Below are 24536 nucleotides of genomic sequence, written 5' to 3'. Positions count from 1 at the left end.
CCGTGACCTCAGTTGTCTGATGGATCTAAACACCATTCCTGGTTTTCAGTTTGTGTAGCTTTTTTCTTGTTTTGTGGGTAGGTGTGATGAGTTCCAAGTTCCGTGATGCTGGATTGAAAAGCGGAGGTCAAGGCTTTCTTTTGCTTGTGGCTTATAAACAACATTAGTATGTTAATAGAGTTCAGTGAAAGTTTGGGCTCCGTATTTCACTAATGAGGCTGTCTATCATGCCTCGCAATATTGTAAAATTCTTGCTGTGAGTTTTATAAACATATGCAGATGATGAAAAACAGAAAATGGTGCTAATAAGTCATAAAAGGTATGGCGTGTGGGCCGTGAAGGTCTGTGCTCTGCCAGAGGGAGCCCGGGTCTAAGTTTAAGAGCCCCTGTAGCATAGCGTGACCTTCCCACCTATGTTCCAAGCTCTTGCTTGGTTCCCGCACCTCCCCTGCATCTGAAATCTCACCTACTGCTTATCGTCACACTTAGAACCTAAGAGACAGCAACAAAAGATACTGTAGCCACCGACATACTCTTGAATATCATACCAAAATTTCAACTGTGCCCTTATATGTCCTCTCTTATTCTCACGAAACATCAAGAAATCCTCCTCTTCCCCTTAGGACAGAGGAAAGAGATAGCCTAAGAAATCTTCCTTTTTTCTTTTCTCTTGACCCTCGCTCGGCCCGTTCAAATCCTCTGGATGTGAAGACTCCTCCTTAGCAAAAGGCAATCTGAGTCTTACTGAGAAAGAATACAGAAACTGCATATCCCTCCCCAAGTCCGTCTTCTCATCCTTGACAAGTGAGAGGTGGGGCTTCCTTCTCCAGTCGGCTATTAGGGTCTCTCTGTAAATAGAATTAATGTATTCCTGTGTCAGAACCAATGGGGCTGCCTATTAAAACTGCGCCTGCCCGCACCCTTGTCCAAACGTACCAAACCAGAATGTCCACGTTGAAAATGCACTCCTCTAATTTTCTTACGCACATCACAATTTGAGAGCCACGGGGTCACAGGAGCATGGGAGGTGGGAGGGCAGGCCTGAAGAGTAGTAGTAGCCGTTGAGAACTGACTACAGCTTTGTGCCCATTTTTGTGTCAAAGTCATCAGGCAAGGATGACTAGCCCGTGGTCCTATGGCCACTTGTAGTCTTTAGAGGTTGAAATATGATCCTTTGAGCCCCAATTTCCTTTACAAACTGTATATCTAAGGTAATTGTGTGTGTTCTGAAGTATTACAAATGAGATTTGCTGCAAGACAATGGACTAACATGTATATTTATTCATTTTTAATCATAATAGTTGTCGTGATAGGGGTCACATTTACAAAATGTTTAATCATGCTTTAGACATTGTGACAAATGGTTTTCATTGATTCAATTAATTCTTACAGAAATTATGTGAGATAAGTAAAATGGTTATTTCCGTCTCACATAGGGTAAAACCAAGGCCTAAACAGAGTAGGTAACTTCGGAATCATGTAACTTATATGTGGCAGAGGCAGAACACAGCACGGGCTGGCCTGCCCAGGCTTGTAACCATTGTTTCACTGCCGTAAAATTAATTAGATAATAACAGATTTAAAAATATTATGGTCCTTTGTGATATTGGTCAGTTCTGACCCTTGCCTTTGCTGTTTGGCTCCTTTACATGATAAATCTTATATACTTAATTTTGAGTGTGTAATGGCTGGATGTACCTATGTTTAATTAAAGAGAAGTACATTTAATTGCGCTGGCAAATTTTAAATGCTTGGCTATTCTCTGAGCTGGCAAAATCTTCTACGTGCTTAAGTTAACCCTGTATCTCCAGAAATTTTGCTTAACAAATGGAAGTTTGTTTGAATAGCCAGAGCCTGCCCCGTTTTTGAATATTAGGGTTTTCCTGGAGGACCCCACACCAGCCTCATTCTCTGATGTAACAGAGGGCGCTTTGGGGATTCTATGGGCAATGCCTTTCCCAGGTGTGTGGGATCTAGCAATGCAGCAGTTCTCAGATTATTTGATGAAAATTCTTCCTGTTCAGGCCAGAGTGGGTGGCTAGAGGGTGCAGGAAAAGGGTATTTGAGTATCAGCCTCTGAGGATTTAAAGCTCTTTCCACAACTAGAACCAATATTGCCTAAATAAAGTGCTAAAGTTTTAAGGCTTCATTTGCAAATAAAAGGCTGCAAATTCTGAGCCTTTGCTGATTGTCATTTCTCCAGACACCCTAGTCCCACACCCTGCAGACGACCACTTGGCTGTAGAGATCACTTTCGCGTTAGGAGACCAGTTCAGAGTAGGGTACAGAGGAGGAAGGAGACAGTCAGCAGGCAATATTCCAGCTTTCATGTTAACACTCCCTTCTTTCTCGTGCCTTCCCTTTTCCCTTCTCAAGGTCAGCTCTGTCTAGACACTTCCTGCCTTCCACTTCCTGCCGCTAATGCGCCCCCACCGTGGGCCCGTGACCTTGACCTCACTCAGCGCCCTTCCACCTGAGCTGGGAGAGTCCTGTCTTTCCTGTTTCATCTGTGACCTTTCTCTAGGTTAGAAGGTCTCTTCCGCAGCAGCCAGGCTGGCCTTGCCGTGGTGATTGCACTGCGGAGGGCTGCTTCCCCCTTGTTAGAAGTGACATCACCATACATTAAAGACATCATATCTCCTTTCATATTAAAATGCCTGTCAGCTCTCCTGCTCAAAGGTTGTAAATCTGCCAGAGTAGCCTGAGGTTGGGGAGTTTTCATTATGAAAATATGAAGATAAGCACTCTGTTTTACTGTCAAAGGGAAAGAGGTAGGCTTCTGGTAATGGCATTACTTTTAAAAATAAATATACATTTTCTTAACTGAGTATGATATAAGCAAATTTTGAAAATATTCTCTCTCTCTTTCTTTTTTTAGGTTTTCAAAATTCAGGCTTAAAAAGTGGGCTGGCATACTCGATAGGAAATTCAGCTGGAGCAACGTTTATTAATGCATGCCTTTCACACTTGCTCTTTCGGTAAATCATTAGACATTTGCAATAATTTGAGTCCTTCGTTTTTAGCTGTTCAGTCTAAGAAGCGGCAAAAGAATACTTAACCCACAATTCACCTTTAATTCATAAATAAAATGGCCTTTGTGTTTTGTGTTGGATTTAAGCTTGCTCTTAACATCTTTAAAAAGACCACCCCCAGATCCTCACCTGTCAGTGGAGTGTGTTTTACTGCCTGTCGCACTCACACATGTGGTGAATGGAAGGGGGTCTTGCTCACTAGTCCGCTCTCAGCCCCACGCAATGGGAAGGCTAGTCGGGAAGGCTGCTCAGTACCTTTAAACAAGTGGACACGTCTCCTTCTGGCCTGGGAAGGCCATCACACCTGTAAATACCTGCAGTCCCTTCCCAGACCTGGCACGGATGCCAGCATTTCATAATAAGAGATTTATACTTTAAGTTGTTAAGAAGCCCTACCGTATTAACATGCTCATGGGCACAATCACATCTTGGACCTGCTATTATCATGGGTTTACGAGGTCTTTGTCAGGATGACACTAGGCTGAAAAACTGGGCAAGAGGCTGAGGGCACAGGAATCGTCTTGGGGAACATTCAGAGAGCAGAAGTGCTGAGCCTGGAGCCAAGGTCAGCTGGCTGGGGCCACCCTGGTGAGAATTGCAGCGTTGTTGTGGGGGGGGGGGAGGGGCACGGCCTGCAGCCTAAGAAGGAGGAGCTCCTTAACAAGGAAGCTTGGGGGCGGGGGACATCAAAGACAGCTCTTTCCTTTAAATGGCTCTTCCCTGTTGGCCAGGGCCCACTCTCCGCGTGGGAGGCAAGAACCACCACTTCTCCATCCCCCTTCTCCTTAGAAACTCTGCTTCTAGAGTGTCTTCCAGTAGATGCTTTCGTTCGCACCACTGTTCCTGACTTGCCAGGGCTCTCTCAGGCTGAGGGGCGGGCAGCTACAGCTGTGGGGTGCCTAATGACCGCCACAGGCCTCTCGCTGTAGCAAACCCCAGTCTGGCGGGGGGGACATGGTCGGCTGTGGTGTTGGCGCTGGCCTGGCAAACGGTCACAGGAGAAAAATGAGCCCTGCTCCACTTGTGTCATGGAGCACCTCGTGCAGGTGTGTGTGAAATCCACAGCCTCCACCCTGTCGGGTATGACCACTGAGTGAGTGAGGCGAGTGCTCTTGCGCCAATGGGAAGTTGCCCACGGTTTAGGAGCGCAGCAACTTCAGCGACGGGAAGGGGCCCTGCCCGGGCCTTAGCCAAAGCTTCCTCACTCCAGCTCGTGGAAACTAATAAACTGTTATTTTAAAAACACATATGTGTACCCCTGAGACAACAAAAGTCTTATTCCTTTGTATTTTAAAAGCAATCAATTTTCTCTACAACTAGAGTTCCTCCAGAATCTCTTTTTTCTATTGACTTTGAATTTTGATAAGTAGACTCTTGAATGTTGCTCTCAACAAATTATTTGGGTGGAGGAAATTGGGATGCATAAGACTTTCATTTTCCTTCATGTGTAACTCAGGAGAAACGTATGGAGCTGGTCGGTGTTTTCTTTGTGTAGGCAGGAAAGTGAAAAGTAAGCTTCAGTGAAGGTTCTGAGGTCTTTGCTGCCCCTGAGTAGGAACGGGTGCAAAAACCAGATCTGGACAGCGACGCCAGTTTTAGGCACTTAATAATCACTGATGGAGCTATGTTTATTAATTAGTCGTGTGCTTGCAGGTGGGGGGGAAGCTCAGGAAGCTCTGAGATTCTGATTTTGAGTTGATACCAAGATACGATGTTTTCCTTCATATTTTATTTACTGTTTCTTCCATCTGTGGTACTCAGGAGGTCTTGACCTGGGACCAGCTGAGGGTTCAGCCATTTGGTCATTTATTCATCTGTTGAAATTCAGGAATACTTTTTCTTCCCCAGGCACTGAACAAGTGCCTAAAGTTTATTAAAAAGGAAACAAGCTGTCATTTGGACATAATGTTAATGTGGACCGCAATCTAGCCGGTTAGTCCGCGCTTCACCGCCCTCTCTGCCCCGCCCCCTTGCCCCAGTGGGATTGGATCCAGTCCAGAAGTGGTGATGTCCACTCTGGCTCTTGACCCGGCTGGGGGCTGTGTTTGTCCTTCCCACGTTTTCTGTCCTCAGCCACCCATTTGTCTCAATTATTTAGTGTAAATCAAAGGACCTTACTTCTCTTTCTAATGAAGGCAGTTAGGATTCTCCTCACTTGAGTCTGAGAAGACCCCCAAGGGAAGAGGGTACCATTCTCCTTTCTAGATAGAATTTATGGAGATGGCTGCCAGTTCCCCCCATTCTTTCTAGGCTGGACATGAAAACAAGAGGACAGCGTTGTGTTTTTGAGGCGGCCAATCACCTTCCCTGTGTGGCGACCTCCTAGAAGTGTGTCCGGACGTTGGTGCAGGTTTTGTTACAACAGAAACAACTATGGTCTTTGCTCCTAGAGTTTTAGGTAAGAACAGGTGTGCTTCTTACTTCGACAACTGCAGAGACATCCATTACTCACACACAAAAAAAGCCAACTATTTAAGAAAAAATGAAATTGAGATAACAGGACTTATGCTAACATACTGGAAATTTCAGCTACATTATGTTTACTAACCCAGAATTGTGAAACGTTACAGAGAAGTAGCATTTGGTTTTAAAATTTTACATTCTATCTAGATGAAGGCCTAAGATGCTGAAGTTGTTCTTGAACTTGGCCCTGCTCATTTAAAATATGCTGCACTTTAATCACTCCACAGTGCTTGCAGAAAGAAATCTTAACACCAAAAAAGCATATGGATTTGATATGTCCTAGAAAATCAAGGACATCTGGGGTTTTTTGTTTGTTTGTCTTTTTTTTTTTAATTTTTGCTGTAACATTTTTTAAAAACTGGTCCAATTCATTAATATTTTGGGATGAATTTAGTTATGCTATGTCATAATAGAAGTGGATTGTGAGGGTTTTTTGTAGTTTAAAAATGAAAATGTTCACATGATCAGTTAAAACCACATTAGAAACATTTAAAAAATTGAATTTATTTTAAACAAATATGGTGGCGCGCATTTTAGCAGAGAAAACCCTTGAAAGATGTGGAAATGCACTGTTAGGAGTTAAAAGGACCACATCTCATTTGCTGATATCTAACATATTCCTAAATTTTTATATACTGTACTGTCCGTATTTGAACTTGGCCATACAGTGTTAATGAGTTTCGCGGCGGTAGAAATGGCTTCACTGAAGTGGGTGCATCCCGCGCATGTTCCACAGACTTTCTGCGTAAACTGTAATTCATAAAGGCCAGCACAACTCTTTTCTTTGCAGCTGGATAACCATTTATGTTCGAGGTGAAGAAGTTAATACAGAAATTCTGTGAGCTAGGGAAGAGGACGAGTGCTATCATTCTAATTTATGACCTTTTGTATAAGGCCAAGTGTAAAGGCAACTTCAATTGTTTTATGTCTCAGGGCCGGCACAGAGCAGATGTATGAAATTTGGAGTGTTAGGCATAAACTTTTATTACCAAATTATAAATAATTTCTCCCACTTATAATGTTCACCTTTCAAGTTCATCTTGATTAAAATACAAGGGCAACGTCACACCGGTTTCGCTGAATTTTACAGCTGAGAGGGGTTCTCTAGAGTTCACGGTGGAACATAAAGCAGCCCAGCTTTCCAAAGACGGTCCGGAGGAGCTCCGAGGCAGAGCCCATCGCTTGTGAAGTTCAAGTTGCACCAGAATGATGGCCAGTGAAGTCCGAGTGTCTATTTAGACATCTCAAACATTATATCTGAAACCAAGTACCCATGACATAGAATATGTCCCATCTTGAGGTAAAAATAAAAGGCACACTGACTTCCCTGAGCAATTTTTCCATTGGTCAATAAGCTTAGAGTGCTTCTCAGGAGATACTACAGCACACATGTTAAATAATACAGACGTCAGCCCTGTGCGCGCAGTGCACACAGGAGGGAGGAGACAAATACACACACGCAGAGTTATTTAATTGTGATGTTCACAAGTGGTGCAAAGGAGAAGTAGAGTGCTCTGTGCTCACGGACAAGAAAAGGAGTATCTAGTCTGAGGGATTACCAAAGGTTTTCTCTAAGAATCTATGCTTGAGCTAAGACCTAACATATAACTAGGAGGCGGCCTGGTTGAAGAGAAGGAGTTTGAGCTCCAACTGATGAGACCAGTGTTAAGGCTCTCGCAGTAACCCAGGAGATGCCAAGGTTTGACCTGGATCAGGAGAAAGAGTGGAAGCGACCGTGTTAATGCCCATGAGCGCACAAGACAAGGTATTAGCCCCTTTGGGGGTAGAGAGTTGGGATTGAGCCCCCGCATGGAAGTGGGATGATTGAAGGGCTGCGCTGTAAAAAAGAGGCACAGAGAAGAGATATTCAACAACTGTAGGGTATCTTTCTCATCCCATGATAAAAGGCAGATAATAGTGGTCCAAAACCAGGATGTGACAGGTTGGATGTTTGTATTGTCCAGTCTGAAGGTACAGGGAAAATCTAAGCACATGCCAGCACTTCTTAGCCGTAATGCACTGCTGGACCAAGACCAACCAGCGTTCTTCGAACTATAGCACTGAGTTAGGTATAAAAATCTGCTGTGGAGACTGTTGGCCAATCCAATTCCATGTTTGTAACCATCATCATCGGCATCAACACAGTACCATTGCTCACCTGTCCACAAGGCTGTTGGGTGTTTTTAAAAATAAGCTAGACATGATGCTTTTTCTTATGAACATGAAATACGAAAGGACATAGCTTTTAAAAGGAGTAGGACTGTAGAAGTTTGGAACAAATAATGAATGGCAAGAGTTCCCCTTAGTATTCTTTATGCTAGTATTTGCCTATTTTAAGAACAATTGGTTCAAGAGAATGAGAAGACATGCCACAGATTGGAAGAAAATATTTGCTACAGGCACATCTGATAAAAGACTGTTACCCAAAATATACGATGAACCCTTAAAACTCAACAATAAAAAACAAGCCGTCTTAAAAAATGGGCAAAACTCAGAAAAGACACCTCATCAGCGGAGATGTACAGATAGCAAACAAGCATAGGAAAAGTTCTCCGCAGCATATGTCACTCGGGAGATGCAAATTAAAACCGCAGTGGTAGCCCACTCCCGCCTGTGAGAATTCCCAAACGCTGGAATCACTCTCATTCACGGCTGGTGGGCGTGCAAAATGGCACAGCTCCTGTGGAAGATAGTTTGGTGGTTTCTTACAAAACTAAACATTCTCTCATCATATAATTCAGCGATTGCACTCCCTGGTAGGTACCCAAAGAGTTGAAAACTTATGTCCACACCAAAACTTGCACACAGATGTTTATAGCAGGCTATTCATAACTGCCAAAACTTGGATGTCACCAGGATGTCCTTCAGTAAGTGAACTAATAAATAAACTGTGGTGCATGCAGACAATGAACTATGATCCAGCAATGAGTTAGTCCTGGCTGGTGTGGTTTAGTGGACTGAGTGCTGGCCTGTAGACCCAAAGGTCGCCAGTTCAATTCCCAGTCAGTGCACATGCTTGCTTGGACTGCAATTGGGGGCATGCAGGAGGCAACTAATTGATGTTTCTCTCACACATCAATGTTTCTCTCCCTCTCTTCCTCCTTTCCCCTCTCTTTAAAAATAAAATCTTTAAAAAGTCTTAAAAAGAAAAAAAAATGAAATGAGTTATGAAGCTACACAAAGTCCTGGAGGAAACTTCAGTGCATATTACTAAGTGAAAGAAGCTGAACTGAAAAGACTCCATACTGTAGGATTCCAACTTTATGATATGCTGGAAAAGGCAAAACCATGGATAGAGTAACAAAGATCAGTGGTCCCGCGGAATTAGTGGGAAGAAAGGGATGAATAGGCAGAACACAGAGGATTTTTAGGGCAGTGAAAATACTCTGTATGATATTATAATAATAGGTACATGTCACTATATGTTTGTCAAAGCCCATAGAATGTACAACCCCAAGAGTGAACCCTGATGTAAACCATGGTGTTTGGGTGACAATGGTGTGTCAAGTGTAGGTTCATCCATTTTAAAAGTTAAACTAAACTGTCTAAGCAAAACTAAATCTTGTCAGATTATTTTTATGACATGATAATTATTTTTATGACCTTAATAAATTAATGTTTATGTTCATGGGTTTGAAGGTGAGTTCTTGGTGAATTAGTATTCAGAAAAATCTTGCCCATTCTTTGCAAAATTAAAGATGCTGAAAAACCCTGTGAGATATGGAAAGTTCCTTTGCGAGTTGGTAAAAGCCAATTATAAGCTGCTGCGGGTTCTGGATAAAAACACGTGAATAAACATGTTGGCTCGTGAAGTACTTTGTCTAGTTGGGCTTTTACAGGTCCATGCCCCTTGGAAAGGGTTGCAGCTGCCTCTGCAGATGAACCAGGCCCCTGAAATTCCATATCACCCCAGCCTGCCACACCAGTCTTAATGACTCCACCCATCAGGCTCTGTGGCAAAGGGAAAGAGGCCATGAATCAAACCTTCTTTAAAAAAAAAAATTGAAACAAGCAATGGGGAACATGATACAACTTGATGTCTCTTGTGAGAAGGTTTTTAGAAACAGGGCTTTTATATTCTATTCTATATGTTCTTTACTGATAATTATTTTATTAAACAATACTTTAAATTTTTGTTTGCATTATATTTTATACAGCAAGAACTTCAAATACAGCCTTTCAATAAATCCATGTTTGGTCTTTACCCAAAGTGAGCTTTTATAGAGGGATACAATGAAGTCTTTCCTTCCCATCAAGTCTCCCCATCCCTCTTGTCAATGAAAGGTTAATCTCTTTAGCTGAGAGGCTTACAAGAGGGGAAACTCATTTTTGTCTTACAAAAATTTTTCTGCACCTTAGATTTTACAAAATTTAGGGTTGAGAGTCTGTTTACCGAGATTATCATTGTTTATAGTGTTACAAATTATGTGGAATGAAAGTATATGTTTTAAAATGAAGAGGCCGTGTGTGTAGGAAGAAAAAGGAATCAAATCTGTGTGACCATTCTCTTACTTACCTCTCCCTTTCCATTAATAGCAAGAATATTGAGAATTCACGCAAAACTCCAAACCAAGTTCCCATAGCAGCACTTAATGTCTGCACAGCATTTCCAATTAGAGCTAGTTTGTAATGTAATGCAATTTATTCCATTATAATACAGAGTTACTTTAGTGATTGTAATTCCTTTTGTGCCAGTTAACGCTGCCACGGAAACGACATCTTGCTAAGAATGACTTCATCTTCACACACTTAATCAAAATCCAAAGGTGGACTTAAAGATTTATTTGCATTAAATTATTCAACGATATTTCCGGACAGTCATGACTTGTGCAGTATCCCAGTTTCCTATGACTTCAAGCTATTTCTTACTTATCTGCCTAAAAGAAATCCTGGCTAAAAGATCACTTCCGGCTTTTCTTTTCCTGGGTGTTTTTGAGGGGCGGAGGGTTGCGTTTTGTCCCAGGAGAGAGCACAGCACTTTCCAGTTAGCCCACAGCACCGCTGACTGTGCCTCCAGGCAAACCTGAAGTCCGGGGTTTGCGCGCTCCGGCGCGCTGGGGTCTTTTGGTCTCGCGGGCCGCGGTAGCCCCGGAAGCAGTGATTGGCTGAGACTGAAAAGAGTCGCTGCCTCGGCGGTTTCGGTTTCAGTTTCAGTTTCATCCATTTGTCGGCGGAGGCCGGGCATGTGGGCCGCTTAGAGTGGGGAGTCTCGAGGTGAGCCCGGGAACTCGCGGGCCATTGGTAGCCCCAGGGTTCCGTCGCCCCCAGAAGGGTGGGGAGCAGCAGCGGAGCCTGCGCGTGGCCGGTCCCGGCGGCGGCCCCGCGTGGCGTCTGGAATGGCATCCACGGTGGTCGCCGCCGCGATCGCTGAGCCCGTCCCCGAGACCCTCTCCCGGAGGGGCGCTTGGACCGCGCGGTTTAGAATGGCAGCCTCGGGGCCCCAAGGACTTGGCTTCCGAGTGCGCTCCTGGTTGTCGAAGTCCCGCAGGGAACCCCGATATTAGCCTGGGGATTCGGCGGGAAAGCGGACTCGGAACACGGCCAGGCTTCGCCGGGGTGACAGGGTTGCAGGGCATTGCCTGCCAGCCTGCAGCCATCGGGTGCTAGCCCTGACCATCAGGGAGTAAGAGCTGGACCAGCCCACCTTAGCAGGTTGGGGATTCCCACCCACAATTGTACGGCGTTAGGGTCGGTCAGCAGGGCTTTCGAGTGTGTATGTAGCGGTGCGCGCGCGTTCCTAGCAGGTTTTGGGCGTTTTGTTTTAGTTTCTTTGTTGCTGTTGTTCAGGGTGACGGAGATGAGGGTGATGCAGATACGGATGGTCGTTATTTAATGTGCCCAGATTAGTAATAATATAAGGCTATTGTAGAAAAACGGAAAATACTGAAAAGCTTAGGGAAAAAAAAATTCACAGAACCCGACCACTTAACAATTTCTTTCCATATCTACTCTTGCCTGTGCTAATTTCTCCTTGAGCTAACATTATCTTTTTTATCACTTCACAGTATATTTAGCATTCCAGAATTAAAAACTCTTCCTAAATATTGTCTAATTTTGTTTTTTCTTTTGATTGGCTACCTAGTCCATCCTTGTTTAGATCCCATAAATTGCTCAGCCATCCCGACTGTGGTGGGGCCTTTAGGGTATTTGTGAATTCTTGCTTCATTGTAGCATCCCGCATTATACTCTCATGAACTTTTTTTTAAGCTGTGTTTTAGATTATTTACTTGAACTAGGGTCTGAGGAGTGAAATGATTAGAACAGGTGCTGTGTTCCAGTAAGGTCTTTTTAGCTCTGAATACACATTGCCAAATTGTTTCACAAAATAATCTTGTCATTTATGTAGGACTGTGCCTCTTTCACCAGAAGTATGACAGCTCATAATACATTTCTCATATTACCAACCAATGAAGCTGAGCCTCCCTTTGGAATGTTATGGTTTTTTGTTTTTTTTTTTATAGTGGTGTCAGGCAATTCCACTTGTCTGAATTTTGTGAAGGAATCTTCCCAGATTATGTTAGTGTGTGTATTACTGGAGTTACTGCATAGGCCGACCGACTTGGATTGCTTAAGTGATCTTCTAGCATAACTACCTTATTTTGCAGATGAGGAACCTGGGGCCTTGAGAGGAGAAGTGAGTTACCCAAGGCACACAGCTAATTAAGTAGTGGAGCTGGGATTAGAACTCAGGTGTCCTGCCTCCCAAGTGAGTACTCTTGATGCGGCATTGGGTGGTCTCACTGAACTGTCACACTCGGTGTGAGAACTGAAAAAGATGTCTCCATCACTTGGGCTAATCTGTCCTTCTACAGTCGCACCAAGTCACTGAGATGGGATCATCTGAGGGATCTGTGACACTGGAAAATGGGAAGGTGGCCTTTTTCATGGTCTGGGCTAAAAATCCATTGTTTAGCATGGCAACCCCTTCAAGATTTTTTGGCAGTTGTTTTCAGATTCTCTAAATGTTGGGGTAAAATAGTAAGTTATATTTTATACTTTGTCTAGTTAGAATTTGGCTGTTCTTATGTATTATACCTTGAAGTTTTGTTTTGTTTTTTAAGCTCATTGTTGCTTTAAGACCAGAGGACAATGCATTTTTTTGATTTAGGCCTCACTGCAGTTTCTCACCTGCAATTGACATTTCGGGCCAGATCATGTTTTGTTTAGGAGGCCTGCCTTATCCTTTGTGGGAGGATAAGCTCTACCTACTAGATAACAGTAGCACCACGTCCTCACTCAGGACAATTCAAAAGGTCAGACATTTCCACACGTCCCTGGGGGTGGGGAGCAAAATGTCTCCTGGTCAAGAACTACTTGCTTATAGGGGTTACTTGGGACACTTCATAGGAATTCCAGTGCCCTTTGCCTAGACAGCCTGATTAGGGGAAGGCTTTAGGAATCTGCATTTTAGCAAACATCTCTGTTGATTTGGATGCAGCTGATTCTTGTACAACACAGAAACGTTTCTCTTTTATGCATCTGTTAATTGGTGGTCAGTAATAGGGACGTTACTGTGTTACAGCTGCTTAAGTGCCTGGGTGATACTGTATTAGTCATTATACACATAGTTGGGCCCGGGGAGGGACAGAGATTTGTCTTGGCACCGCCCTTGGGTGCCTCTTCCACAGGCCTGGGCGGCATGCTTAGGTACCAGAGATGCCAAATGAGTAAGACACTGGGCTATCTAGCACCGAGAAGCCTAGCACCCCCTGAGGGAGCCTGGCCAGCCGAATGGCGTTTAGATATGTCGAGAGCTGTCCTTAGTGTCCGATGCCTGCTTGGACACTGATGTGTTCTGCTAACTGCATTCGCTTGGGTTGTAATGTTACGTTTCCTAACAGTTTTTTGCTTTTCAATTTTTTTCACCCTAAATTGTAAAGTCTGTATGAGTAGGTGGAAGTTTACAGGTCAGCACGGCCAAGAGACTAGAATCGGCGCATTTCGTGCTTAGCGATATAACTCAAAATCACATTAGCTAGTGTTTCTTCCTGTTTGGCCATTATAGTTCTTTGCAGGCTGATGTCCAGTGATAGAGGCTTTTTGCCCAAAGCTGCTTCTCTCCCACGAGGTCTCCCACCGTCTCTGGCCATCCCCAGGTTTAGCAGGAGGGCTCCAGGTGCAGCCTGAGCTCTGCTTACCGCCTCGCCAGGTGACGTGTCAGTGGCTGCTGACTAACGGACGCCTGGCACGTGGTGGGGTAGTGGGATGCCGAAAATTTGATTCTCTGCCCCCCGCCCCCATACTTTTCCCTGAAGAAAAGCTTCAGGGCACTTGGCAGATGTTCTCATCCCAGACCTCTCAGAAGCTCCCACGGAAAATGCACTGCCTTTGACACTGCATTGCCTTAATAGGTACGTGTGAAGATGGATAGTTTAGAACAAGGCCGACCTGGTGTCGGGTCCCTCCCTGGTGGAGGGAGCAGAGGCACAGAGGGTGACCGGGGCTTTAGTTTTAAAGGGAGGGGTTTTATCAAGGTGACCCTGCAGAAAGGTGGCCTTTGTCCTCTTACGTGTCTGGTTCAAGAGGCGTTTCTCTCCTTTTGGGAATGGTCAGAACGGTTCCTTCTGCCTTATCCAATTTAAAAGATGAAAACTTAAAATTACGTGAGCCAAGTGATGGGAAAAATTGTGATGTCGGGACCAATTTAGCCCCATGAAATGGATTTATGGGCAAGTCATTAAGTAACAGGGAGTGCCTGGGAAGCCTAATGAAGACGAATGCAGTAGCTGCGGCCTCCTAAAGTGATGGATAAAATGTGTTTGAAGCAACATCCTCTTTCCAAATAACTCAAGATTTTTTTCCCAAGAGATTTAGCAGAATATAGATGCTCTGGAGAATAAAAGAGAAGCGTGCTGTTAGTCTCTCCTTTCATGTGGCTCCCACTGTTTTGAGGGAGAAAAGACTTGTATAAAAAAATGAAGCAGTATGAGATAGTGATCAGCGACAGGTGACATCGGATACAGCCAGATGGGAGGCTCAGTGGTGCCAGAGCACAGTGAGGTGGCATGGGCCCACGCTGTCTCCGGTGGACAGCGGTGCTCATGCACGCCTCTACTTCAGACCCTCCGGTGTCCCCTGTCCCCTACCACTGACACTGTTCCCCCTGCTGGCCGGTGCATAGGAGTCTCCCAGGCTCGTGCAAACAGGTGCCCGGGTCCTACCCAGAATCTCCAAGTGGCCCAAACGGCTCCCTTTTGGGAAATGGCCCAAGAGGCCCAAGCCCAGGCCCCTGTAGCCTGACCTGACCTGCCGTGCTTCCCAGGGGAACACGGCCCCACTGCCTTCTGTGGCTGTGGCCTGTCCTTGTCTGTGTAGACCTGCTCACACTGTCCAGTGCCTTTGCCCGGCTCGCGCTCCTTTCGGCTGGTGGGCCCTGCCCTTCACACTCAGCTCAGGTGTCCCTTCCTGAAGTCCTCCTTGGTCTGCCAGGCCTGGGCTGACTGTGTCTTCTCTGTGTGCGGTTCTCTGCATAGTTCTGCCCAAGTGCGTACAGCTTAACAATTCTCCCTTTCCATGTTCGTTTGTTTTGTTGTGCTGCCTGTTTTGGAGGTGATCTCGGAGGGCCCAAGGCCATGTCTTGTTGGTGTTAACATCCCCGCCCAGCCTGTGCCTGACACTTAGGTGTGGAAGAAAAAGTTGAAGGTGTTGAATGGCTTCAGAAAGAACCCGCTGCCAGTGGGAGCAAGGACGAGGTTTAATGGCAGAGGTGTGATCTGTGATGAGCTTAGAAGACTGGTACCTGTCTTTTAGAAAGGTGAGGGAAGATATTAGTAAGAATTTGAAAATAACTAACACCATCAGTTACACAACTAATAGTCTAGGTTTGTATTCTTTTTTTTTTTTTCATTGTCAACTGGAGAAGATAATAATATCCCTGTGAACTAGATTTTCACATCATGGTGCATCTTAGTGGTTTTTGAGCACAAACAGCTAGTTTGATCTCAGTCTTGTGTATGAAGTCTTGTATATGAAGAAATTGTGTACCATATCAGTCTTGTGTATGGAATTTAGCAACTGATAGGAAGTGAACCTAAGACTCAGGAGTTGAGTTACTCTCAGGCCTTCGGGGTTGATGGTCTCTCTAGGTCCACTCAGCCACAACACAGCACGTGCTCGTTCCGCACGTAAATAAGGCAGTTTACAGGCGAATGGGAAGATATGTTTTTTATTAAACTCATTAAAGGTACTGGATCCATTTTGGTATTTACTTTGTATTTATTTGTTTTTCCTTGTGCTCAGCAGAGAGTCAATAACATTGTTGTGTGGTCTGGGTACTGAATGAGTGAGTAGTGGTGGTTCAGAATGATGGTGATAATTTCACTTATGTCCTGAGACTGTGTAGCAAAAAAAATTACGTGGCAACTCAGTGGGAAAGTTGGATTAAAATCTGTTGAGCAAAATAATTGGTTGACCCCATTAAAATTTTTTCAAGTCTCAGGGAGATGGAGTGGGTGAAGGTGGTCCCAGTAACAGCCTCAGATTCAAGAGTAGTTTTTGAAACTTACATTTTCTGTTCTTTAACTTAGGATGCTGACTTTTCTTGCTATTTCCAAAGTCTTATACTCTCAGTTTTTGCTTAAAACCTCAATTATGTTACATTTGCTTACCAGAATATTTTGAGAGATAACTCTGACATAACAAGATGAGTTTTAAAAGGAGTGATGGGCAATTCTGTTGTTCTGATGTGATTGGTTGGGTGCATAATGCTCTTTCTTTGTTTCAGACTCCTATTATGCTTGCATTTTAGAACTCTTTTTCTTTACTATGTAGAGTATATGTCTGCTATAATTATAATAGAATAAAAACCTTTGGCTGCATTAGCAACTTCCAGAGGCTGTATGAGGCTGTGATTTTGCCCATGACTTACTGGCTGTGTGACCTTGGACGTGATGTGTAACCCTTTCTGTGTCTACTTCATCTGTAAAACGAGGGTAAACACAATACCTGCTTCACCAGGTGGTGTGGTTTAAGTGCAGTAACTCACGTTAAGTGCTTAGATAAGTGCTGGCCTGGGGGACATTCAAATAGTTACTCTCAGTTATGATTGTAATTACTTCCAGAGGTACTATTTTGGCATCAGTAGTTTGTAAGTATGTCTACATTATATAATAGACTTCAAAATAGGGCTAATTTGAGCTTGAATGCCACTTCCATTGCTTTTGGGGGCAAATTAGTTCATCTTTCTGTGTGCCTTTATTTTCACTAGCAAAATGTGGATATGAAGCCTTTTTTCCCAGGGTTCTTGTAAAGATTAAATTTGGTAGTATCTATCAGGAGCTTAGCAGAGTGCTCAGCGTAAACAAAGTAAGCATTTCGTAAATGGGAGGGTGGAAGTGTTGGCAGTGGGTGCACTGGCGTGCGTGTGAGACAGCAGCAGCAACACGTGGTGACGGACAGCTCCGGGAACGCAGGGCTCTCCTGCGGTGAGGCTGGGCCAGGCTGGCCTGAGGGTCTGTGGGAAGCGCCTGGCTTCCTGTCCGGCCCCAGCAGGTCCTGCAGACGCGTGAGCTGTTCTGTGGCCGTGGGTCATGTTGGGTCTTCCCCTGTGCTGCTTGGACACTGGGTCTTCTGTGAGAGCTTCGGGCTTTTTAGTTGAGGAACTAACTTTCGTCCTTCCTTTCACTGCTCCTTTCCAGGTTTCTGATCAGGATTGCTACAATGAGTCTGCGGAAGCAAACCCCCAGTGACTTCTTAAAGCAAATCATCGGCCGGCCTGTTGTGGTGAAATTGAATTCTGGAGTGGATTATCGAGGTAATATTTTTCTGCTTCATTCTCACTGGTGTAATTAAGTAAGTAAATATGACTTACTGATTTTTATTAATCTCTTAAATGTACCCAAGTGGGCCAAGGAAAGCATTGGTTGTCAACAATTTCTGTGCCCGCTTCTTGCTCTGCCTCCGAGATGGTTGTTTTTGGAGACACCACTCCGACGCCAGCGTGGACCTCTGGGTGTTCGTGTGATTGCCATCTCCTGCCTCTGCTTTGAGTTCGGGCGTGCCTGCCTCCCCTGGGGCCCTGGGCCCAGCCAGGGGTGCCCAGTCCCCTCAGGCAGGAGGGGCCAGCTGGGTGCTGAGGAGCTCCCACGGGAGGGGCTGGCGGCAGCAGCTGGGGCAGTGTCGTTTTCCCAGCGCGAGCTTCCCGCTCATGGAACGTGCGGGTTACCCAGAGCCGCCTCTCTGTGCTTTTACGGGGTGCTCTTTTTAAGGCGGCGACACTCCTGAAATCAACTTTGTGGGAGAAACGGTTCCAAATTCCATTTTTAAAAGTCACTAAATTCCCAATCTTCCAACATTTAGACAGGTTAAATTCCCTGGAGTGTTTTTCAGGTACAGCAAACTAATTCATCAGCAGAGGTGTATGGCCTTTTTCTTGGTCTCCTGTTTGAATAATTCTTGGTCTCTTTTCCGAATAATGATAGTAATCTCTTGAGCTTTTTTTCTCTTTTCACACATGCGGACTCAGTTTTACTGAGAGCTTACTGTGGGTCGTGTGTGCTGATCACTTTGGTTTTCATTTCTGTTCCCAGAAGTCCTTTGAGGTCTCTGTTGGTTATGTCCACCGAGTCAGGCAGGAACCGGGACTCCAGCTCAAGGTTGGCTCAGACGCCTTGCTGAGACACCACTCTGCTGTTCACGTAGTGTTTTGGTTTCCTAATACTAATAACATATCTCCAGTTTAATTGGACGTTATAGTGAAACTAATGGATTTATACTGATTAGTGAGATACTGTGAAGTCCCTCTGAACTGCTTCTCACCGGGAACCTTCGGGGAGCCTGAAGGGCACGTAGCCCGCCTCTGGCCGTCTGAGCACGCTCAGCGGGCGAGGAGGGTGGAGACGCTGTGTTCCGTGTCTTCTCAGCGCCCACCTCATTGAGGGGACCAGCAAACAGCCTGAGCTGCTGGTCTCCACTCTTCAGTGAAAAATTTTCTCTGTTTCTAAAGGCAATATATGTTGTGGGATTTTTCTTCTTTAAAGAAATATCAAAGCAAATAATGGAGAAAAGTAGACTGCAGAAGAAAGCAAAATCTCCCAAAATTCCACGGTCCAGAAACAAGGAGCCTTATGGATTCAAGGAGCCTCTTCATTTCAGCATGGTTTCACGTGCGTGGGGTCAGCCACACGTGTGCGCTGGTGTTTTTACAGGAAAACGTGCCTTCCGCCCTTGGACCGACCGTGCAGTGTGCAGCGGCTGCGCGGGCGTGCCTCGTGCGGCGGTGCCGCAGTTCTGCGTTGGTTTTAAACCAGCGCCCGTGAGCGGACAGTCTGGTGTTTAGCGATGGGTGCTGTTGCAGACAGCTCTGCCCCTGTGCTGCGTGTCCTGAGCACTCGTCCAAGCGTCTCTTTTAGAACAGCTCCCGGGGCCGCGGTTTCTGAGTTGCAGCTGGTGGGGCGGCGGCCCTCTGACGGCGTGCGTTCTGCTCCAGGTTCGCGCCGCCCCTTGCGTCTGCCCTGTTCTCCGCTTTTCCATCCTCACTGGCGACAAGTAATGTTTCATTTCCATTTCTCTGTTTACTAGTGAGGCAAACCAGCCTGTCCCATGGGTAGCAGTCATAAACTTCTTCCTTTCACGAATGTGCCCGTTCATGGCTTCTGTACTGTTAAAGCAAAATGTCTACACTGTTGAGAGTACTGCTACAAAGAATGCTCTCATTTTGTGGTCAAATAAAACCCAAACAAAAACTCAGCTCTCTGAAACAGTTTTTCTTTAGGTTTGACAAAAACTTTGTGTTTCTGTGAGTCATTGCAGTTTTATCTGTTAGAGAAAGGAAGGGATTACAATTCTTACCTCCCGGAACCTTTTTCTTAAACAGATTTTTGCTATGAGAATAGATGTTTTTACTAGAAGTGGACATTTTTACTTTGAAATGTTTCTGATGCATTTTCAAAAAGATTTGCATATTATGTCTCAGAAGTTTCTTTTATGGTTGTTTAATCGTAAAATGAATACATCAGGAAATAATCTGTAAAGTTGAGTCTTAAGTATTCTTTTAACAGGAAGTAATTGTTAATGCTCCCAGTCCCTTCTGATTCTTTGAAAGTTTACAGGCTTGGCAGGATTCTGTTGGGTTAATGTCTTGTGCTCTCATTACACACAGTTTTGAAAAGAAAGTTTTGTTTGGAGGATAATGGGGCCAGAGGCAGAGAGTGAGGAGCATGTTAATGAAGTTGAGGCTTAATGAAGCTATCGACTTGGTTAATTGAATCAAATTTGTAGTATTTGCTTTGACATAAAATTTTTTCCCTAGAAAAAGGTCATTTTATTAAGTTAGAGAAGTGAGAGGCTTTTATGTATTTTTTTCATCTTTTGAAAAAAATCACCTGGTCAAATTTTGCAAAAATTAAGCCATCTTGGCACAACTGAAAAGATTCACCCAGTTTCCTTGAAAGCTCCCTAGAGTGATTGAGCCGTTTTTCTGTATTAGCCTGGATTTCAAAATATTACAAGTGAAACAAAACAGAAAGGGCGGTGTTACAGGGCAGCGTGCCGCCGTGCATTCTCAAGCTGCTCTCCACCGCGAGACGCAGCTTGAAGGCGCCCTTTCAGGAGCACCTGCTGTCTCCGCTTCTGTTGTTCTAACAGATTGTGGAGGCTCCCTCTGCACCCGGGAGGACGTTCGTTTGCTGCAGTGGATGCTGCGAACGGACGAAATAAATCTGCCAGACGCGAGTTTCACTCCGCGGCTGAACTAAGGAAGGCTGTGAAGGGGTCTTGGCTACTGGTCATTTGCCCCCGAGTAACTGCCCACTCCCTTTTATAGTTTTCAGAGTAGGGTTCTATTATTCTGCCCTTTTTTTAAGATTTTATTTATTTATTTTTAGAGAGGGAAGGGAAGGGAGGGAGATAGAGAAAGAGAGAGAGATTGAGAGAGAAACATCAATGTGCGGTTGCTGGGGGGCCGTGGCCTGCAACCCAGGCATGTACACTGACTGGGAATCGAACCTGCGACACTTTGGTTCGCAGCCCGCGCTCAATCCACTGAGCTATGCCAGCCAGGGCTCTATTATTCTGCTTTTGTGAAGGCGTCTAAAGTTGCCGTTACCACACATACCATGAAAAAAGTGATGGTGATTTTCCTGCTTTCACACTGTATGCTTCTTAGCCTCTGTTCAGATGGGCATGAAGGCCTTTTTTTGTACTTTGTCTACCGCATTTTGGCTACACTGCAAATGTTTATATTAAGCATGTGAGAGCTAATAAATAAAGAGATCATCAGCTCTAAGGTGTGCCCTGTGATTTTCAACTCTCATTTGCTTTGTATGTTTTCTCTTTGCATCTGTCTCCAGGGGTCCTGGCTTGCCTGGACGGCTACATGAACATAGCCTTGGAGCAGACGGAAGAGTACGTGAACGGGCAGCTGAAGAACAAGTACGGGGACGCGTTTATCCGAGGAAACAATGGTAATGTTCCCTCCCTCCGTAACTGCGCCACGTCTGAAATAAGCCCTTGTGTTTATAATGAGAATCACCAGCGGGTTTTCTAGGTAACGTAGAAGTTCGGTTTTAGTCTTGTTACTTTTCAATTCTGGCATCTCAGATCTGCAGTGCGCCCATTTTTTCAGTAGCTTTGTGGAGTTTTGGAACTGGGAACCCTCCCCTCCCTTTGCCGAGGAGGAGCTGAGGGGCCCTGGTGTACCGACCCAGAAGCCCGTTCTGTTGAGTCCAGTGGGTCAGGTCCCCGCGACACTCACTGCCTCTCCTGCTGGGAGCCGGAGCTGTGCGAGCCGTCCTCGGTTTGCACCGTTGGGCAGTCAGCCTGTGCTGTCTGTGCTCTGTCTGTCAGTCATCCACATGCTCTTTGTGGAGAGCCGCTCCTTTAGTTTGACAGAAATGACCAAATCGGAAACACTGTTCTAAAGTGATTCGGCTTTTTAACAGCTAAAATATTGCTGTGATTATTAAATTTGCTTTTAAGTACCTTGTTTAAAAACACATTATCTCTAAAGTCATATTTGAAATTTTCAGGGGGAAGGGAGCGACATCAAAACTGTGGGGCGTGTCCCCTGGCCCTTCCCACACTTTGGTCCTGTTCCCCGAATGGAGGTCTGGGACTCTCGAGTTTGGATTTCGATATTGACGGGCATTCTCTAGTTGCGGGGTAACTTTCTCAGCCCCCTCAGTAGTCCAGCCCCTTTCCTGGGCACGAAACGCCCCGACTCACTGCAGGTGTCCCGCCTGGTGTTCTCACCGCACCGCGTGGCTTTTGTGTGCCTTTCCGTTCTCCCAGCACGTTAAGTTCCCCTCCCATTTTCCATGTTGTTCCTTCTTCGCACACTTACTCAGAGGTGTACGGTTTTCCTCCCTCTCAAGACGACTGATAGCCAGTCAGGTGCCGGGTCCGTGAGTAGCGATAGGGTGGATCCGGCCACGTGAACATGACATCTGGAACGGGTCCCGTTTCCCTGGGATGTCGTTACTGTCGTTCTGACTAGGATCTCGGCCTGCTTGATTAGTCTGTGCTCTGTTCTGCGCTCTGTTCTTTGATCAAGATATCTCCGAATGTTCACCTTGAACGAATCTCAGAATCTGAGGCAGCCTTGAGGGGTGGGTGGGGAGGCACACCCCCGGTGCAGGGCGACCAGAGTGACCCAGCCACCACACTCTGTGCCACGTCTCCTGAAGAGTTCAGCCTGGGAGTCACCGGGGGACTGGCAGAGCAAAACTCTGCCTGACACCAAAAGCTAGTATTTCACCAGGGAACTCAGAATAAGGACTTGGGGTTTTTTGTGTGTTTATGTGTTTAATAACAAATTCCTCAGCCCTTGTTTATCCTGCTGCAATTTAAAAAAAAAATTAAACAGCAAATTTAGAGTTTCTGTTGGGGAGATGGACGAAATGTGGTCTTTATTTGTAATCTGAAGTCTAGCCTGGTAAGATTTATTGATTTACTTTGCTTTATTATTACCCGTAATTATAAAACATCCTTGGATTCTAGTGGCTTTCACAGGCACCGTGTTTCATCCTCCTGGTGGCACAGTCTGATGTGCGGCTAAGACTAGACCACGGCCCCGTGACACCTGAAACCCAGGTGTGCGTGCCCAGAGCCAGTCTCGCAGGGGCGCTGGCGTTGCCCGTGCGGTGGGACCAGTCCCTCTAGGTTGGCCGAGGCGCCGGGCCAAGCTCCGCTGGTTTTTGAAACGTGCCGCTACGCTGCCCCAGGACGGGTGTTCAGCTCCTTTCTGCTCTCTCCGCAGTGTTGTACATAAGCACCCAGAAGAGGAGGATGTGACGGCGTCGGGAGCGCAGTTCTTCTCGCCCGCGGATGTGTTTTTTTTTTTTATGAGGTCCTTTCCTTTTTTTAGTACAATTTGTCATGTTTCATAAAAGTTGGTGATTTTTCGCTGACATGTGAGTAAGTAAATGTATAAAATGGTGGATTTAATTGTAAAGAATTCTTTCATATTTAAGTTTCAGTCATTTTCTGTTACCTCTATGTCAGTGTGCAGAATATAAAAAAGAATAAAAAAAGGAAAATCTTCTGTTTCTCCCTGCATGACTTTTTTTTTTAAAGGTTTTACTTATTTTTAGACAGAGGGGATGGATGGGAAAAAGAGAAACATGGATGTGAGCGAGAAACATCAATCGGTTGGTTGCTTCCCATTTGCGTCCCATCCAGGGGCCGAACCCCAGCCCAGGCGTGCACCCTGACAGGAACCGGACTGGGGACCTTTCACTGTGCTGGACGACACCCAACCCACTGAGCCACACCGGGAAGGTCCCTGCACGACTTCTGACTTAAGTTCCCAGCAGTGGCATTTGGTTGGAGTGCTGTACTCACTCAGCTGACTAGAAAGAGGCCCATGATGCTGCTTCAGATGTCATGGAGATGTCCTCCTTTACTCGATCCTCTTCTGTTTCCCCATCAAAGTGCTTGAGTGAAAAAGGTCCCCACAGGCATCCACTTTCAGTCCGAGGTTCAAAAGGGCCCTTGAGGCCAGAAGTCCAGCTTCTGATGCAGTCCCCTGGATAGACAGTAGAATCGGGGGTCTAGCAGTGGCACTCCCACAGAAGGAGTGGACATACGAGTTGATTTGGGGGAGCACTTGGAAAGGTTCCCAATACTCCGGTTAAGTGCACATGTTCCATGTCAGCCACGCTGGTCCGCTGTCACCTTGCATGTGCCCGAGGGCAGCGAGACCTGTTGGATTTCCTCCTCGCTTGCTTCCGGGAGCGCGGGCCCCCACGTCCCTCTCCCATTCTGGGAGCACAGCTGGGGGGAGCCCTGTAGATGAAGGCAAAGCTTGGAGTTCCTGAACGTGCTCAGGCCTCAGTTGCTAACCTGACTGGGGGAGACTTTCTCCTCGCTCTAGCCTAGGGAGGGGCACTCGGGGAACCTTCCCCCCAGAGGGCGGCCGTGTGCGAGCGTGACACCGCCCCGGAGCAGGGCGCGAGGCGTTCCCAGTGCTGGGCACCCGGCGGGCCTTGTGCGTGACGGGACTCCCGCTGAGAGGGCTTTCACCGCGTATTAATGAGATTTCCACAGCCCCGCTTTATTCCCCGAGCGGTTGATGCCGTCTCCAGGGACAACAAATATATCTGGGCACTGTGGCTGAGTGAACAGCAGACAATTGTGTGAACGCCGCGCTGGCCCCCCTCCTCCCACCCTCCCCGTCAGCACAGTGGCCTGGCTGGGGGATGCGGGGTGGGGGCAGGATTGGGACGCAGGGGCAGGGGTGGCGCTGGTTCTGGAGAGGTATGTGTGGCACTCTCGTTTTGCTTAAAAGATCACAGAGTAAGAGTAAGTGGAAACAATTATTTTTTAATTAATAACTCGGGAAAGGTGACCAGAATCGTTTTTGCAGGGTTTGTGTGTACACCAAAACGAAAACACTGCTAGGCTTCAATAATTTATCATTTCTTGACAGGGGCTTGAAAAGGGTCCAGTCTGTAAGTACAAATCACCAATTTGCTCCGTTATAAATGACTTCTTTTAGGGAGAAAATGGATGTCCCCCCGAGTGCAGCGTACGTGTTCTCATTTGTTTTCTAGACTCCGGGGCTGCCAGGTTGCTGCGTCCCTTCCTCCACTGGCACCTGCTGCT

At 45.8% G+C, this 24536-nt stretch overlaps 1 protein-coding gene across 2 annotated transcripts; it reads left to right on the top strand.

The window, feature by feature from the left end:
• Positions 1-10633: 10633 nt before the first annotated feature.
• On the top strand, positions 10634-22978 carry LSM6 (LSM6 homolog, U6 small nuclear RNA and mRNA degradation associated). Of its 2 annotated transcripts, XM_045831473.1 has the most exons (5): positions 10657-10709; positions 12101-12201; positions 17132-17247; positions 20783-20896; positions 22690-22978. In XM_045831473.1, the coding sequence occupies exons 3-5, from the start codon at positions 17154-17156 to the stop codon at positions 22722-22724; spliced, it is 243 nt and encodes an 80-aa protein (XP_045687429.1). In that variant the 5' UTR covers positions 10657-10709; positions 12101-12201; positions 17132-17153; the 3' UTR covers positions 22725-22978. The 2 variants fall into 2 exon arrangements, with proteins under 2 accessions (XP_045687428.1, XP_045687429.1); XM_045831472.1 differs by lacking the exon at positions 12101-12201 and having other exon boundaries at positions 10634-10709.
• Positions 22979-24536: the final 1558 nt, after the last annotated feature.

The sequence above is a fragment of the Phyllostomus hastatus genome, unplaced genomic scaffold (assembly GCF_019186645.2).
Source record: "Phyllostomus hastatus isolate PE091 unplaced genomic scaffold, TTU_PhHast_1.1 phas_contig_159, whole genome shotgun sequence".
In the NCBI taxonomy this organism is placed as follows: Eukaryota; Metazoa; Chordata; class Mammalia; order Chiroptera; family Phyllostomidae; genus Phyllostomus; species Phyllostomus hastatus.
This window is presented reverse-complemented; position numbering and strand designations above follow the sequence as displayed.